Source organism: Lemur catta, chromosome 7 (assembly GCF_020740605.2).
Source record: "Lemur catta isolate mLemCat1 chromosome 7, mLemCat1.pri, whole genome shotgun sequence".
Classification (NCBI taxonomy): domain Eukaryota; kingdom Metazoa; phylum Chordata; class Mammalia; order Primates; family Lemuridae; genus Lemur; species Lemur catta.
Genome location: NC_059134.1, coordinates 72022761 through 72036920, shown reverse-complemented (window position 1 = coordinate 72036920; position 14160 = coordinate 72022761). Strand labels below are relative to the sequence as shown.

Sequence of the window (14160 nt, the reverse complement as noted above, 5' to 3'; positions counted from 1 at the left end):
GCTCCCCTCCTCACCTCCTTCAAGGCGTTGCTGAAATATGACGTGCCCAGTGAGGCCTCCCCGCCACAGGAGTTAGAACTGCCCCTCGGGCACTCCCTGGGCCCCTTCCTCCACCGCATAGCTCCACGCCCTTGCCACCATCTGACACGCCACATATTCTACAGGGCCACTTGTTTCTTCTCATTCTCCCAGCACCGGAATGTAAGAGCTCGAGGGCAGGGATTTTTGGCTGTTTTGTTCTTTGCTCCAGCCCCAGTTCCTAGAGCGGTGCCTGCCACATAGTAGATGCCCGACAAATATTTGTTGGGTGGATGGGTGAAGGAGTAAGTACCAACAGCAGCCCCTGGCAGGGAAGCTGCTCACGGACTGTCTCTGTGTGCAGAGTGGGAGTGTGGGGAGAGGAGTCCTGCACCTCCTGTGCTGCAGCCGGCAGGTAAGAGGCAGGTGAGGGACATTGTGGGCAGCGACGGGCCGCACTGGCAGGAGCCCCGCCAGTGCATCTGGAGCAGGGCTGCCAGGGGTCCCGGGAGAGCCATGGTGGAAGGGGCATCCCAGGCCCTACACGGTGTGAAAAAGCTTCATTTGGCTGCCGGGGCTCAAGCTGAAGCTACATCTGAGCCTGGGCCCAGCGAGGCTGGCTCCTGAGGGCCCCTAAGCTCAGCTGTCCAGGGCTGCCCCAGCTAATATTAGCTCGTCCCCACCCAGCCTGGCGTCGGCCTGGCAGAGCAGTACCGCCTGAGTGGGCACCGCCCAGGGCACCAACAGGAGCCCCCAGCCCCCAGTAGCTCTGGGCTTCTCTCTATGCCTGAGGATCCCCTTTAAAGAGGGGACGTTTCCACGCCCAGAGCTGTGAGGCACAGCCCCGCCTGCCAGCCCCCCTACAGTGGCACACTTGCTGGCATCGGGGTCCCCACGCTTGGCTCCCAACCAGAGCCTGATGTCAGCAGTCCACCCTCCCCTTCCCCCAGCGGGCAGAGGTCCCATCATCCACCTCTCTCATACCCCACCACACCAAGGGAGGGAGGACGAGCAGCCCATTACAACAGTTGGGGAGACCGAGGCTCAGAGGGTGCTGTGACCTGCCCAGGACACGGAGGGTTCTCGGGGGAACCAAGACAGAATCCAGGCCTGCTTCCCAGGGTGACACCCCTAAAAGCTGCCCCTGGGAGATAGGCTCTGGAGGAAGGGATCCTAGGGGCCAAGTTAGGTGAGGTGACCCCAGGAGAAATATTTGGAGGTAGGGTCTCACGCTGAAAGCAGGAAGCAGGTCGGGGAACAGGTGAGGGTTTGGATCTAATAGGGCAAGGAGCTGGCAAAATGAAGATAATGGAACCCACAATAATTAAGCACTTAAGTTCTGGGTTCTGGGCTAAGTGCTTAACACATTTAATCCTCCCAATTTCCCTGTGAGTCAGGTGCTATTAATATCCCTCTCTTGAGGCACAGACAGGTTAGGAAACTTGCCCAAGGTCACACAGCTGGAAAGTGGTGGGGCTGGGATTTGAATGAAGGCCTCCTGGTTCAAGAGGTTGTGCTCTTGGGAGGGAAAGAGGCTTGGGGTCATACTGCCAAGGTCACGCAGCCAGGAAGTGGTAGGGCGATGAGAAGCCCACACACTTTCTACTGAACGCATGGCCAGGCTCCGCTCAAAGCAGGCGATTTGGGACAAAAAACATCCCAGGTCTTCAAGAGGAGGAGTCTGTTTTGAAAGCCAGTGACTAATGCCTAGAGAACTTCCCACAAACACAGCTGACAGAGGAAAGGGGACGAGGGGGGGGGGACAGAGAAAGGGAGGAGGCAGACGGGGAAGGAGAGGTGGGAGAAGAGCCTGGCTGCCCTTCAGCAGAAGAAGGGGTCCAGAGAAGTCAGATTGGGGGTTAGGCTGGACCAAGACGGGCTGGGGAACTTGTGCATCCTGGTTTTGGAAAATAGTTTCTTGGCCTTGGAGCTCTGGCTGTGGGTGGCAGCTGGGCTGGTGCAGCGTGAAGGAGGAGTTTGGAAAGACAGGGGCCAGGATGTGAAGAGTTTCATCTGAGCCTGGGTGGTGACAGGGGCAGGTAGGACCTGCCCCGACTGGGGTTTGCCCCAGCCTGTGCCTGTTTGTTCATCGCTGCTGCAGGTTTAGGGGAGGGAGGGACTGTGTTTCCAGGGGAGGCCAGGAAGGAAGGGGCCAGCCAGGAAAAGTATCAAAGGCATGGCACCAGTATCTGACCTTGGTCGTGAACCCTACCCTGCTTATTTTTACTTTCAGTAAATATCTATTTAGCACTCACTACGTTCCAGGCCCTGTTCTAGGTTCCAGGGATAGAGCAATTGATAAAACGGACAAAAATCCCTGGCCTCATGGAACTTACATTTTAGTGGGGGAAACACAATAAACAAGGCAAATAAGTAAAATATATCTGACCTTAGATGGTGGTGCCAAAGAGAAAACAGCAAAGCACGAAGTGGGGGAAGGGGCCGGAGAGGTGAAATCGAGCCGCTGACATCTGAGTGCAGGCCTGGAGCAGGTGTGGGAGTGAACCTCTGAGCAAAGACACTAGCAAGAGTCCAGGTCCCCAGGCAGATGCACAAGCCACAGAGCCGGAAGGAGAGAAGAAGGGAGCGGAGGGAGGGCTGGGTGGGAAGCTCTCAGGGAGAACAGACTCCAGAGTGAGGCAGAGCAGGGCTGACTTGGTCGGCTACCATTTTACCAGGACAGCCCCTCAGAGAAGGTGCAGTGGCGGGGTGGGTGCAGGCGGGACAGAAGCAGGGGACAGTTAAGAGGCCTTAGCCAGAGAAGAATCCAGGTGAGAGAAGACCACAGGTTCAACCAGGGAGGTGTCCATGGAGATGATGAGAGGTGGCTGGATTCTGATAACAGGGTTTGCTGATGTGTGAGAGAAAGAGAGGGGTCGAGGATGACTCCCAAGCGTTTCTAGTCGTAACTGGATGGACGTGATTGCCAATCGGTGCAACGGGGCCTTACCCCAGACCATCAGTTACCCTGACATCTACGTCTTGGCCACAGGAGGAGGAGAGTCCTCAGGAAGCTCTGCCAACCTGCACACACCCATCCGGCCCTCTCTGCGTCCGGATCCTTCCCCTCGGCTGGGAACCATTGCCTGCATCAGCACTTCTCAGACTCTAGTGTGTATGAATCATCTGGGGATCTCGTTGAAATGCAGATTCTGAATCAGCAGGTCTGGGCGGGGCCTGAAACTTCACGTCTAACAAGTGTCTGGGTGATGTTCTTGGTCAGAGGGCCTTCCTTCGAGTCGAGAGAACCCGCACATCCCAGACCCCATTGCAGCGATTCTCCCTCGCCGCTGAGCATTAGCACCATCTGGGAGTGGAGTAAACATTCTCACCCTCCCCAGAGCTAAGAATCGAACTTCCCAGAACAGAGCCCAGAAGGCTGAGCTTTTTGAAGCATCCCAGGTAATTCTAAGGGGCATTCATGGGTGGAATCTTCCAGCAACGACCCTTACAGCCTCATAGCAGCCAATGCAAATACCCCTACCAGCCCTGGCCCAGTATGGCACAGCACCCACCCCTGCACCCCTCTCCACAGTGCCCCTACACCATCAAAGCTGGTCCCAGGAACTCCGCTCCAGCCCCTTCAAGCCAGTGCACTGTCTCCCTCTGAATGGGCCTTTCTGCAACTCCCCGAGGGCAGACGGCCAAGAGCAGGGCCTGTAGAAGACCAAAGGGGTGGTACCCCCAGGTCTGTGCCTTCCAGAGGGCTGAGTGAGCTGCTCAGGCAGGGGTGTGATTACTATGCCTTGAATGAATGAATGAGGACAGGACGAGGAAGGCTGAATGAACCTAGGAGGAAGCTCTTTAGACCCCTCCCCCGGGATCCTACCCACTTAGTACCAGGACCCTTGCCAGGAGAGCTCACACGTGCCCTGGAGAGGAGCTAGGCTGGGAAAGGGAAGGAGAAAAAGGGAAGGACTAACTTGATTCCCCAGCTCCTCTGGGAAGCTGAAGCCCGGAATTCTTGGACTCTCAGAATGTCCGAGCTGGGAAGAGGCTTAGTGGCCATTTAGAAGACCTCTGTATTTTACAGGTGGAAAAACTGCAGCCTGAAGGGGCCGTGGGACTTGCCCAAGGTAGCCTGGCTACAGATCTTGCTCTGGCCCAGTTGACTGATACCCACAACCTGAGTCTTGTCTGTGACCTCACCTCTCCACATACCCCGGCCAGTCCCTAATTCTGAGGGCCTGTCTGTCCCCAGCCCCAGGACTCCAGAGCTGACCCACTGACCTCCAGCTCGAATCATGCAAGCTGGTGACTCAGTGCCTAACTTAGACCCCTCACTCCCAGAGGAGAGGGTCAACAAGGGCAGGAACAGCCAGGCTAAGTGTTAGGGACCTTGAGGCATAGATTTTCACGTTCAGCAAAAAGCAGAAAGGACGGTGAAGTGAGAGGAATAGATGAGCAAAAACCCAGAGGTTAAAATGAGGGCCGAAGACGAGGAGGCCAGGCAGAAGGGAGCAGCAGGAGCTATGGCCAGGTTCCACAGCAGAACCTTGAATGCTGAGCTGAGGAGCAGCCAGCATTCCTACCACCTATATCACCTCTCTTGTAGGACAACTTCTGATTCTTCCAATCCTTCTACCATTTCCCTCCAGGCCATATGGAGTCCCAGGGCCTGTATGGATGGGAGTAGGAGGACAGGTGAGGCATCGTCACAAAACTGTCTTCCTTTGGACTGCCAGAGCACTCCCTCAGCCCCTGAGCCCGGCCAGGCAGGGCCCTCACCTGCAGTTATCCAGGGGCCAGAACTTGCTGAGGATCCCTGGACAGGTGGTGTGGAAAAGCGTGTGGTGGGGAGGGAGGGAACCAGATGGAACTCCAAGCCTGGGGCACAGCAAGCCACAGACCCCACTGTCCCTGGAACATGGACAGAGGCAGTATTTCACAGCGGTTATGGACAGAGCTCTGGTGTCAGACAGACCCAGGTCTGACTGCTGGCCCCACCACACATGAGCCAAATGACCTTAACCTCCTCGAGCCTCAGCAGCCTTGTCTGTGACATTGCTGTGATAATAATAATGCAGTCCTGTGAGAGTCTTGTGAGAATTAAATGAGAATACACAAATCAAGCTCTTAAGACAGGGTCTGACACATAGTAAGTGCTTTAGTAAATAGAAGCCATTAGTATTGTGATTCAAGAAAGGAGACAGTTCTGGAAAATCCTGCTTGGGGGATGCTAATGATTTGGGCCAAGTCTGGGTTGACTGGCCTGATACGGTCTCAACCAGCTGTGCCGGGCCCTGGAATGGCAGGTAACTGCTTATTCTGTCTCCCTCAGGGGAGGAAATTAATGGGAGTAGGTGGGAGAAGAACAGCATGCCCAGTGGGGTTTGGTGTTCTTCTAAAACTGAGAGCCAAAAGAAATACGGATTGGCCAGGCCCTGGGCCCACAGGCCTGGGCTGTGGGTTTGAGTCTCACTGATTCTCTGTGTGGTCTTGGGCAAGTGTCTTTCTCTCTCTGAGCTTGTTTCTCTTCCATGTCCCTGGAACCTCTCAGGCACTCCTTTTCCTCTAAGCCTGCACACAAGGACGGGGAGCTTGGGCTGGAGTGGTGGCCAGGTTGGCCCAGGAGCTGAGCGGCTCAAGGCCTGACCTTTTGGTCCAGAGCGAATGCACCGGTCATGAGACTGCTCAGAATAGCAGAGACACTATATTCAGCTGTCGTGGGAGGCCTCAAGATCCCCAGCCCAGGCAATGGGCCCTGGAATGAGCCCCCACTGGACAACCCCCCACACACTTCTGAGACAACCCAGCTCCCTCCCTGAAAGGCTCAAGCCAACCCCCTCCAAAGCTCCTGGCAGCTGCCAGACCTCCTGCGCAGAGCCAGGGAGCACAGACTCCTGCCCCCGGGGTGCCAGACTCCAGACACTCTGTAGATGATGTGACACAAAGCACCCCCTAAGCCAGGAGTTAGGAGACACAGGTTATGAACCAGCCTCCCAGCTAACCTGCCCACATGTGATCTCAGGTAAAGCACTTCTCTCTGGGCCTCAATTTCCTCATCTGTCATAATAATAGCTCCTGTTATATTGAGCATGCAAAAAGCTTAGAGTCTGGAGAGGGGAACAAACCTGAACCAAGCAAGGCTGCTAATGAACATTTTACTACGAACCAAATAGCTTCTCTCTCTGGTTCTGAACTCTGACCCCAGGAAGGCAACCGTGAGGAACTGATGTTTGAGATGAGGAGTGAGGGATGGAGAGGGGTGAACTGAGAGGAAAGAGTGTTCCAGAGGAAACAGTATATGCAAAGGCCCTGAGGCAGGGGAACGGGCACATTTGAGAAGCTGTAAAGGAGGCCAGGTGGCCGGAGCTGGGTAAGCCGTGGGAAGAGTTAGGTCAGGGGAGACCAAACTGGGTAGACAGGCCGGGCCGGGGAGGCCGCGGTTTCGGCTGGGAAAGTGGTGAAGGGTTCCAAACAGGCAAGGTGGTGACCTGACAGATTTGTGACTTGAAAAGACCCCTGTGGTTGCCAGGTGGAGAATAAACTGGAGGGGCCAGGGGCCAGAGGCAGGAGAGCAGGCAGGAAGCTTTGGGGAGGTGGCGTAAGGGGAACAACAGCAGCGTGAGCTGGGATGGTGGATGTGGAGATGGAGGGACGAGGACAGGGTCTGGAGGTAGTCAGGAGGTAAAATGATGATACAACCAACAGGAGTAATAACAGCAGCCAACATTTATTGAGCATTTACTGTATGCCAGGCCCTGTGACTCGGGCTGTTCCTCTTTACATCAACCCTCCCAGGTGGGTTCTGTCACTCTACCCATCTAGTGGTAAAGGGGCTGAGGGACTCTGACAGGAGACGCTCGGTTTGAGCTTTTTGTTATTGTGAGGGGGATGGGGGGAGGGGAAAGGCACCATTCAAAGACACAGGACCCCTGCACAAGGAACACAAGAAGGAGAGGAACACTGAACAGGGAACCCACTGTGGCGGGGCCTTGGGGTGGCTGGGAGGGAAACACACCCAGCCCCATCTCCATACTCAGGGGTCTCCTTCACATGGGACTTGAGTGGGGCCCTGGCCTGGGGTGCAGGCTCTGAGGTGAGGCCCCTGATAACAGCTCTGTCTCCACCCCTGTGTATGCCAAGCCAGGACTCCAAGAGCCCTGTGTCAGCTGGGACCCAAGGGAGGAACAGAAGTCTCTGGCCAGATACTTTGTTCCAGCCACCAGGGGAATTCCCTTCCCAGGGAGTTGGGGGGGGGGTCAGGTCTGCATCAGGTCCCAAAGAGAAGGGGACAAGGCAAATAGATGGGCACAGGACAAGGGGTCAGAGGAGAGGAGGCCAGTGAGGTGGATGGAGGTGGAGCTTCCCTAGCTCGGGGACCATTGGCATTTCTTTGGCATTTTGAAGATCAAGTGACTCTGAGGGACAGATGTCACCACATGCACAAACACCCCCCCCCACATACTAGGGACACTCTCTGGCCTGCAGCACAGGGACCACCATTGGCCCGACATCACACAGAACGATGCTCCTGGTGACAATATGCACATCATAGGCAAAAGCCAGGGGCCTTGGACCTGAGCTGACCCCCAAGGAAGAGAGGAGGGCAGGTGTCCAGCCAGGCTGTCCCAACACACTCTACTGCATGCGAGGACTGCCCGTCCTCTGCCCTCTGCCCGGCTAACTCCTACTTGCCCCTCAAAGCTTGTCCCAGCATTACCTCCTGTGGGACAGTTCTTAGGAGGCCCCTTCACGGCCTTACCACAGAGCATCAGCATCCTTCTTACGCTGTGTGTGCCTGGGGCAGCGTCCCGAGCCCAGAACACCAGCTGGGCTCATCCGGCTCCATGGTCCCAGCTCGCCCCCCGCCGCCCCCCGCCTCACTGGTCAGGCTGGTGCCTGAAGCACGGGGGGCGGGGCAGGGAGCGGTCACTCTAGTTGGCACTGTCACCCCTCAGGAGCCCAGATGGGTACCCCCAGCTCAGCCAAGCAGCCCTTACCTTCTGGGCCAACACCAAGGCCCGGGATGGGTGGCAGCTCTCAGGGAAAGGTGACCTCACACCCAGCCCCTGCACCAACAACTGGCCTGGGCTAGCACAGGATTTCCCCCGGGATGGGCAATGGTGGGACGTGCCCCGCAGGGCAGCTGAGGAGCCCCAGGAAACGGAAGCAGCAGGCAGGAAGCCGCTCTGGAATGTCACCTCCCTTGAGGCACACTTGCACCCAGGCCACTCAGGGTCTCTCTCCCGTATAAGCACATGCAGGAACACTGACACACATGCCCAGGGGCTCACACACACACACACACACACACACACACACAGCCTCACATACACACAGTCTGTGTCACACACAGGGACCCCCACCCCCACACAGCCTCCTGCACAGATGGTCTCAGGCACACAGCCTTGCGTGCGCGCACACACGCACGCACACAGCCTCACACGCAGAGCGTCACACGTGGCACACACAGCCGTACGCTCACACGGACACACTCGCCTCGAGTCTCTCGCAGCCCCAGGACCTCACACACATCCCTTACACGTGCAGCCTCTTCCTCATCGCAGAGCCCCTCCCACACAGTCTCTCTCTCTCTCTCTCTCACACACACAAGTCCGTGCCTCTCTCACATTCACACAGAGTTTCTCTGACAGGGACTCACAGAATCTCTCACAGAGTCACAGCCGAGCCACACACACACGGTCTCACTCACACATATTTTTGTTCTCACACACACGAAGTCTCTCACACAGATTTCCTCTCACACCACAGCTTTTCTCTTACACACCTATACAACATCACACACATGAGAGTCTGGCCTAGGATCCAGAATAAGGATTTGAATCCTGACCCACCGCTCAGAGGAGGCCCAAGCGGGGGAGGGTGAGCCAAGGTGACAGCAGTGGCAGCGGAGCAAAGATGGAGGGAGGAGGGCGGGCAGCCGGTCTCTGCGCAGAGGAGCTGCAGAGAGGCAGCGCAATGCAGCTCCACCGGCAGCAGCAGGAAGCCTGGGTTCTAATCCCAGCTCTGCCCTCCTCGCTTCCTGTGTGCCCTTGGGCAGGTCCCCCCCACGGGCCTCAGTGTCCTCATCTGTTACCCAAGGGAGTCGGAAGGGACTACAACCTTTTTGTGAGGCTACTGGGGAAAGAAGGTGGCACAGACCGGCTGAGGGGGGACACCTACTAACACCCACCTCCCTCCCCGTAACCCCCCACCTCCTGCCATCCCTGACTGCCCAGCTTTTCCCTTGAAGTCTGCTCTTCAAGGGACATTCACTTGAGAGATTTTTGAAGACTTTTTCATATGGTTCCGTGCACCAACAAGACCTCAAACCATACTAGCCGGCCCATTTGTGTGCCTTGGGTGAAGGCCACCCCTTAGCCTAGGAATGTCCAGTGGGATGGGATGGACAGAGGAGGGGGCTGGAACATGCCCCACTGACCCCTGCCTGCCCTGAAACTCAGGGACGCGGAGCAGAGCCCTAATGCTAAGTCCAGGGGGTGGGTGGGAGACCCCCTCTTGCTGGGCAGCCAGGAGGCTGAGACTACAACAGGAAAGTGGGCCTGCCCCTTGCTCCTGGGGCCAAAGGGGAGGGGGGAGAGGAGGGGGATGCTGTCCAAGGGCAAATGTGGGCTGACCTGGCAGCTGCTCTAACCCAGGCCTAGGCCCAGCCTGCCTCCCCCCACCCCAACAACCTCCCCTCCCCCCTGCCAGCCCCTCCCCCTCCGCCGGCCCCTCCCCCCAGCTCAGCCACAGCCTCCAGTTACATAACTCTCTAGCTGTGGTGGCCTGTCAGGAAAGGGGAGGGGAGGGGAGGCCTCTGAGGGTCCCAGTCCACTCAGGAATGGCAGGAGCTGGTGGCCAGCTCTGGGGGGAGGACAGGGTCCCAGGAGAATTGGGTTCTAGTCCTGCTTAGCCTCCAGCTCCCTAGGTGACCTTGGGCAGGGTCCTCAGTGGCAAAACAGGGGGGTCTAGTTCTCTCCCTATTACCCCACTCCCACCCCACATAAATACACCTGTTCTAGGGTTCGAGGTAAAAGACTCTGACCTGCTGTCCCCTCTCTCACAGGCCCTGCTGTGTCTTACCTCAGTAACAAAGCCACCAGGCCTGTGCCTAAACACAACCTCTCTCTGTTCACGGGCACCTGGGGCCCCCAAGTCTCCTTCCTCCACTGACCCTCTGCAGATTCCTCCTCCTCCCCACCCCCCATCCCCTGGCTCAGCAGGGGAGGGGTGTGGAGCTGTGGAGGACCACAGCAGGGCAGAGGCAGGGCTTTGCCTGGGGGTGGGGGGCACTGTTGGGGGAGGGGCTCTGCTTTAAATCCCCAACTCTGCCCCTCCCCCTCATGCCTCAGGCTCTCTTCAGGCCTCTGAGGACAGAGCCCAGCAAAGGCCAAGACTGTCTCTTCCTGGGTAGGTGGCTGCCACTAGCTTCCCCTTTGGGGCTCAGTTCCTGGTGGTCCAACAGCAAAGGTCCTTGGAGTTCACCATATCCCCTCCCGTATTTTACAGATGGGGAAACTGATTGAGAGAGGCCACCAGAGGGGCCAAGGTCAGCAGCAGGGTGTCCTTTCTTTCCTAGAACAAGTTGCTATCACTAATGGGGAACAGCCTGTGAGGACACGCCCACCTCTCACACACCTTCTCCTTGTAGCTTCCCCCTTAGGGACCCCCTCTCTGCCCCATGACAGGTCCCAGAGGACACACAGGCATAAGCCCAGTGACCCTCTCCAGCATCCTCCCCTTTCAACAAGGAGGAAGACCTCCAGGAAAGAGGTCTCAGAGGGATCACATCCCCCCCCCCCACAGCCTAGCCCTACACCAACTACCCAAGCCAAGGAGATTAGCAGAGGAGATAGACCACCACCTCAGCATTGCCTAAGGATGCTCTCTGGGGAGGGGGCTGTTTGTCTCCAGCTGGCCAGCAGGCCTCAGACCCGCTCTGGTGCACCCCCTGGGTTGGCTCCCAATGCCCCCTTACCTGAAAGGGAGGAGCTCCCAACTTCCCTCCCCACACTAAAATCTAGAGGGCAGTTCACACCATCACAGTGTACATCTGCAAAGACACAAATATGCACAAACATGTGCTCGTGCACACTCACACATACACACATGCTCACTCATTCCCACTACACACTTTCCCCACTCAAATTACACCACCACACTTGCCTAAATATGCACACACAATCTAATCTACTCATACAAACACACCCATTCATATTCACTCATACATATTAAATTTGGCAATAGAGACACAGATTCTTACATGCATATAAAGCCAGTCACCCTCACAAAGAGTCGCCCTCTTTCTCTCTCTGCACACACGCACACACCCCTTTCCGTTCTGAACTCCCTAGGCGCCAGTTTTCCAGTCCACCCCTTCCCGCGGGAGGCAGAGGACGCTGCCTTCCTTGCCCCGCTCTTCTGATGGGTAAGTTGTCACTTACCCGCGCATAGCGGGACGAGTAGGGGTCCTCGAAGAGCGCCCAGATGCGCGGCTGCCAGCGGCGCCAGAAGCCGCCAGGCCGGCCGTCTGGTGAGTCACTGAGCGCCAGGCGTTTGGTCATCTCCAGCTCGTCCTCGCCGTCGCCCGAGTCGCCAGGGCCGTCGGCGTCCGCGTCGTCCGCGCTGTTGTCCAGGGGCGCGCCGCCAAAGCTGTCGAGCGCCTCCTCGGCGTCGCGGTGCTGGCGGTACGTCATCCAGCAGCAGGGCTCCACGTCGGTCTCGTCGATGCCCCAGAAGGCCAGCTCCTCCTCGTAGAGCGGCCCGCACACGTCGGCCGGGCAGTGCAGCTTGCCCGTGCGGTAGTAGTTCAGTATGTGCGCAAAGACGCCCGGGTGGCGGTCGAAGAAGAACTCGTCGGCACGCGGGTCATAGTCGAAGTGGCTGTGGGCGTCGGGCTCGGCCAGCCAGGCGAGCCGCGTGCCGGGCAGCGTGCGCAGCGTCGAGCGGTACGTCTGGTGGCGCGTGCCGCCCACGTTGATCACGATGCGCTCGCTCTCGTCCCCTTGGCCCATCGCGGCGCCCCCTTAGGCATGGCGCGGCCCACCGACACCCATGGGAGCGGCCGCCAGGGGGAGATGGCGCCGGGGAGGGGGCGCGCAGCCTCCTCCCCCCTCCCCCCAGCCGTCGGGGGGAACAGAGGACTGCGGCTCTGGCCACCCCAACGAGCGACCCAAGCCCCTGAGGAGCTTTTTGTCTGGTGCCGGTCCAAGGGAGTGTGCGCGGGATCCCAAGGGTCTCTAGGTGACAGGTGTGGGAGGGAGCTGGTCCGGCAGCGGAGGCGGCAGAGGAGGAAAGAAGGGAGGGAGGGAGGGAGGAAGGGAGGGGGGCGGCGCTCAGCGGCGAGCCCCGGGAGGAGGGGAAAGAGGGTGGGGGGGCCGGGCTCCAGTCCCCATCTCAGCGGGAAAATGGAGAAATCGGCACAACGCTTTTGGGGGGAAGGTCAGCTGCTCCCAGGGCCGGACGGATAGACCAGCCCCCGGAAGGGGGAGAGGAGGACAGGGGGCCGGGGGATTCGCGCTCCTCTGTGCAGTGGTCGCCGCAGCGCGCTCTCGGCGCTGGGGAGATGGATGCCGGCTGCCTTCCTCCCTGCGTGGCCGGGCTGCAGCTCGGGACGCAGGGCGGGCTCCGGCCCCCTCCCTCTCTCTTTGCTCGGCTGCCTGCTCCCCCCGGTGGCGGGCGCACCCGCCCGCTCGCCCGCCCTCCTCGTTCCTTCTCCCCGCCTCCTGGAGGAGATGGCGGGCCCCCTGGGCAGGGGCACCCGGGGTGTTGCTTGGTGCGGCGAACGCTGAGCGCTGCTCTCGGTGCGCTTCGGCTCGAGCTGGGGCTCCGCTGGGCTGCGCTCGGACTGAGGCTCCCGCGGCGGTGCTGAAGGGACAGCTCCCGGGTGGTTGCGGAGCTGCGCGGGGCCGGGCGGGGGTTCTCCGGGCTGGGTTTGGTTCGCGGGGCCGGCGGGCACTGGCTCCGGCGCCTCTGCGCCCCGCGCTCCGCTCCCCGCTTTGGACAGGCGGTGGGCGCTGTCGGCCGAGGCGAAGGGGCTGCGGAGGTCGGGCCCAGGAGGCGGGGGTGGCGGGTCCGGGCGCGGCGAGGTGAGGCCGGCGAGGCCGGGGAGGCGAGGCGCGGAGCGGCCGCCGCCGCCGCCGCCGCCGCCGCGACGCTGCTGCCGCCCGGCTGCTGCTCCGCTGGCTTGCTGGCTCGCTCGCTCGCGCGGTCCGCGTCCAGCCCGCCGCTCTCCGGACACGGGCACACGGCGCGCGCAGCCGCACTCGCCCCCGGAGGAAGGCGCCGCGCTGGGTCCTAAAAAGCCCTGATTCCGCGCCCCCCTCCAAGCCCCGCGCCGAGCCCGGCCTCCCTCAACCCTGGCGCTGGGGGCGCCCGCCCTGCTAGGCTCCTGCCGTTCCCGGGGGACCCGCCGACGCTCCGCCTTCAGGGAACGCCACTCGATAGGCGGGGGCTCCGAGAGACGTCTGGGCCCGCGCCCCTGGATCAGACTGAGGTGAGAAGGGCGTCGGCACCCGCCCCTCTCCTTCCGAACCAGGGACTATCTGATCCCCTGGCGAGTAAGACGCCCCTCATAGCCAGCAGAGACACCTGGACCCGGACCAGTTCTGACCGCTCCAAGGAACCCTTTAATACCCACCCTTCCCCGTGGAACCTGGAGCCCCTATAGGTACTGTCTTGCATGGACTCAAAAATAACACACACACACGTTATTCTCTAAGTTCTCCTCTAACAACCAGTCCTGGACCCCTATTAACCCTTTTTATCCCTTACTGACCCCAGACCCTTGATAACTTCAGGCAGACCTAGTGTCCCATGAGTGCCATAGGACTCTGCCACATTGACCCCAGCTCACTGACTCTCCCACACTAACCCTAGATCCCTAGGTGGGGATCCCTTGTGAAAAGGGCCTTCTGCCCTTGGAGGTCAGAGGAGCAACTGCGCTTAGTCTCCCTGAACATCGACACCCGCCATAGGGCTTCAGCTGCCCTGGGTGGCAAGCTGATGTTGTGTCCTCTGGTGGCCGGGTGGGAGCAACTGCCTGCTGGGATTTCCACAGCGTCACAGTTGATCCTGGGGTGGGAGTTATGGTTTGGACCTTAAAGCCTTCCTGGCCCATGCTGCTGCCAGTGCCTCAGTTGACCCAGTCAAGCAATCACTCCTTCACTCCTTACTTATTTCGGGCTCTGTCCC

The 14160-nt window shown here is 59.2% G+C and overlaps 1 protein-coding gene across 1 annotated transcript in view; it reads right to left on the bottom strand.

Moving 5' to 3' along the window:
- KCNC1 (potassium voltage-gated channel subfamily C member 1) overlaps window positions 1–13179 on the bottom strand; it is a 46139-nt gene extending 32960 nt beyond the window's left edge. Inside the window, exon 1 of the mRNA XM_045557626.1 lies at window positions 11412–13179. Coding sequence (XP_045413582.1) covers window positions 11412–11981 — 570 coding nt within the window. The 5' untranslated portion in view covers window positions 11982–13179. The remainder of the gene's footprint in view (window positions 1–11411) is intronic.
- Window positions 13180–14160: the final 981 nt, after the last annotated feature.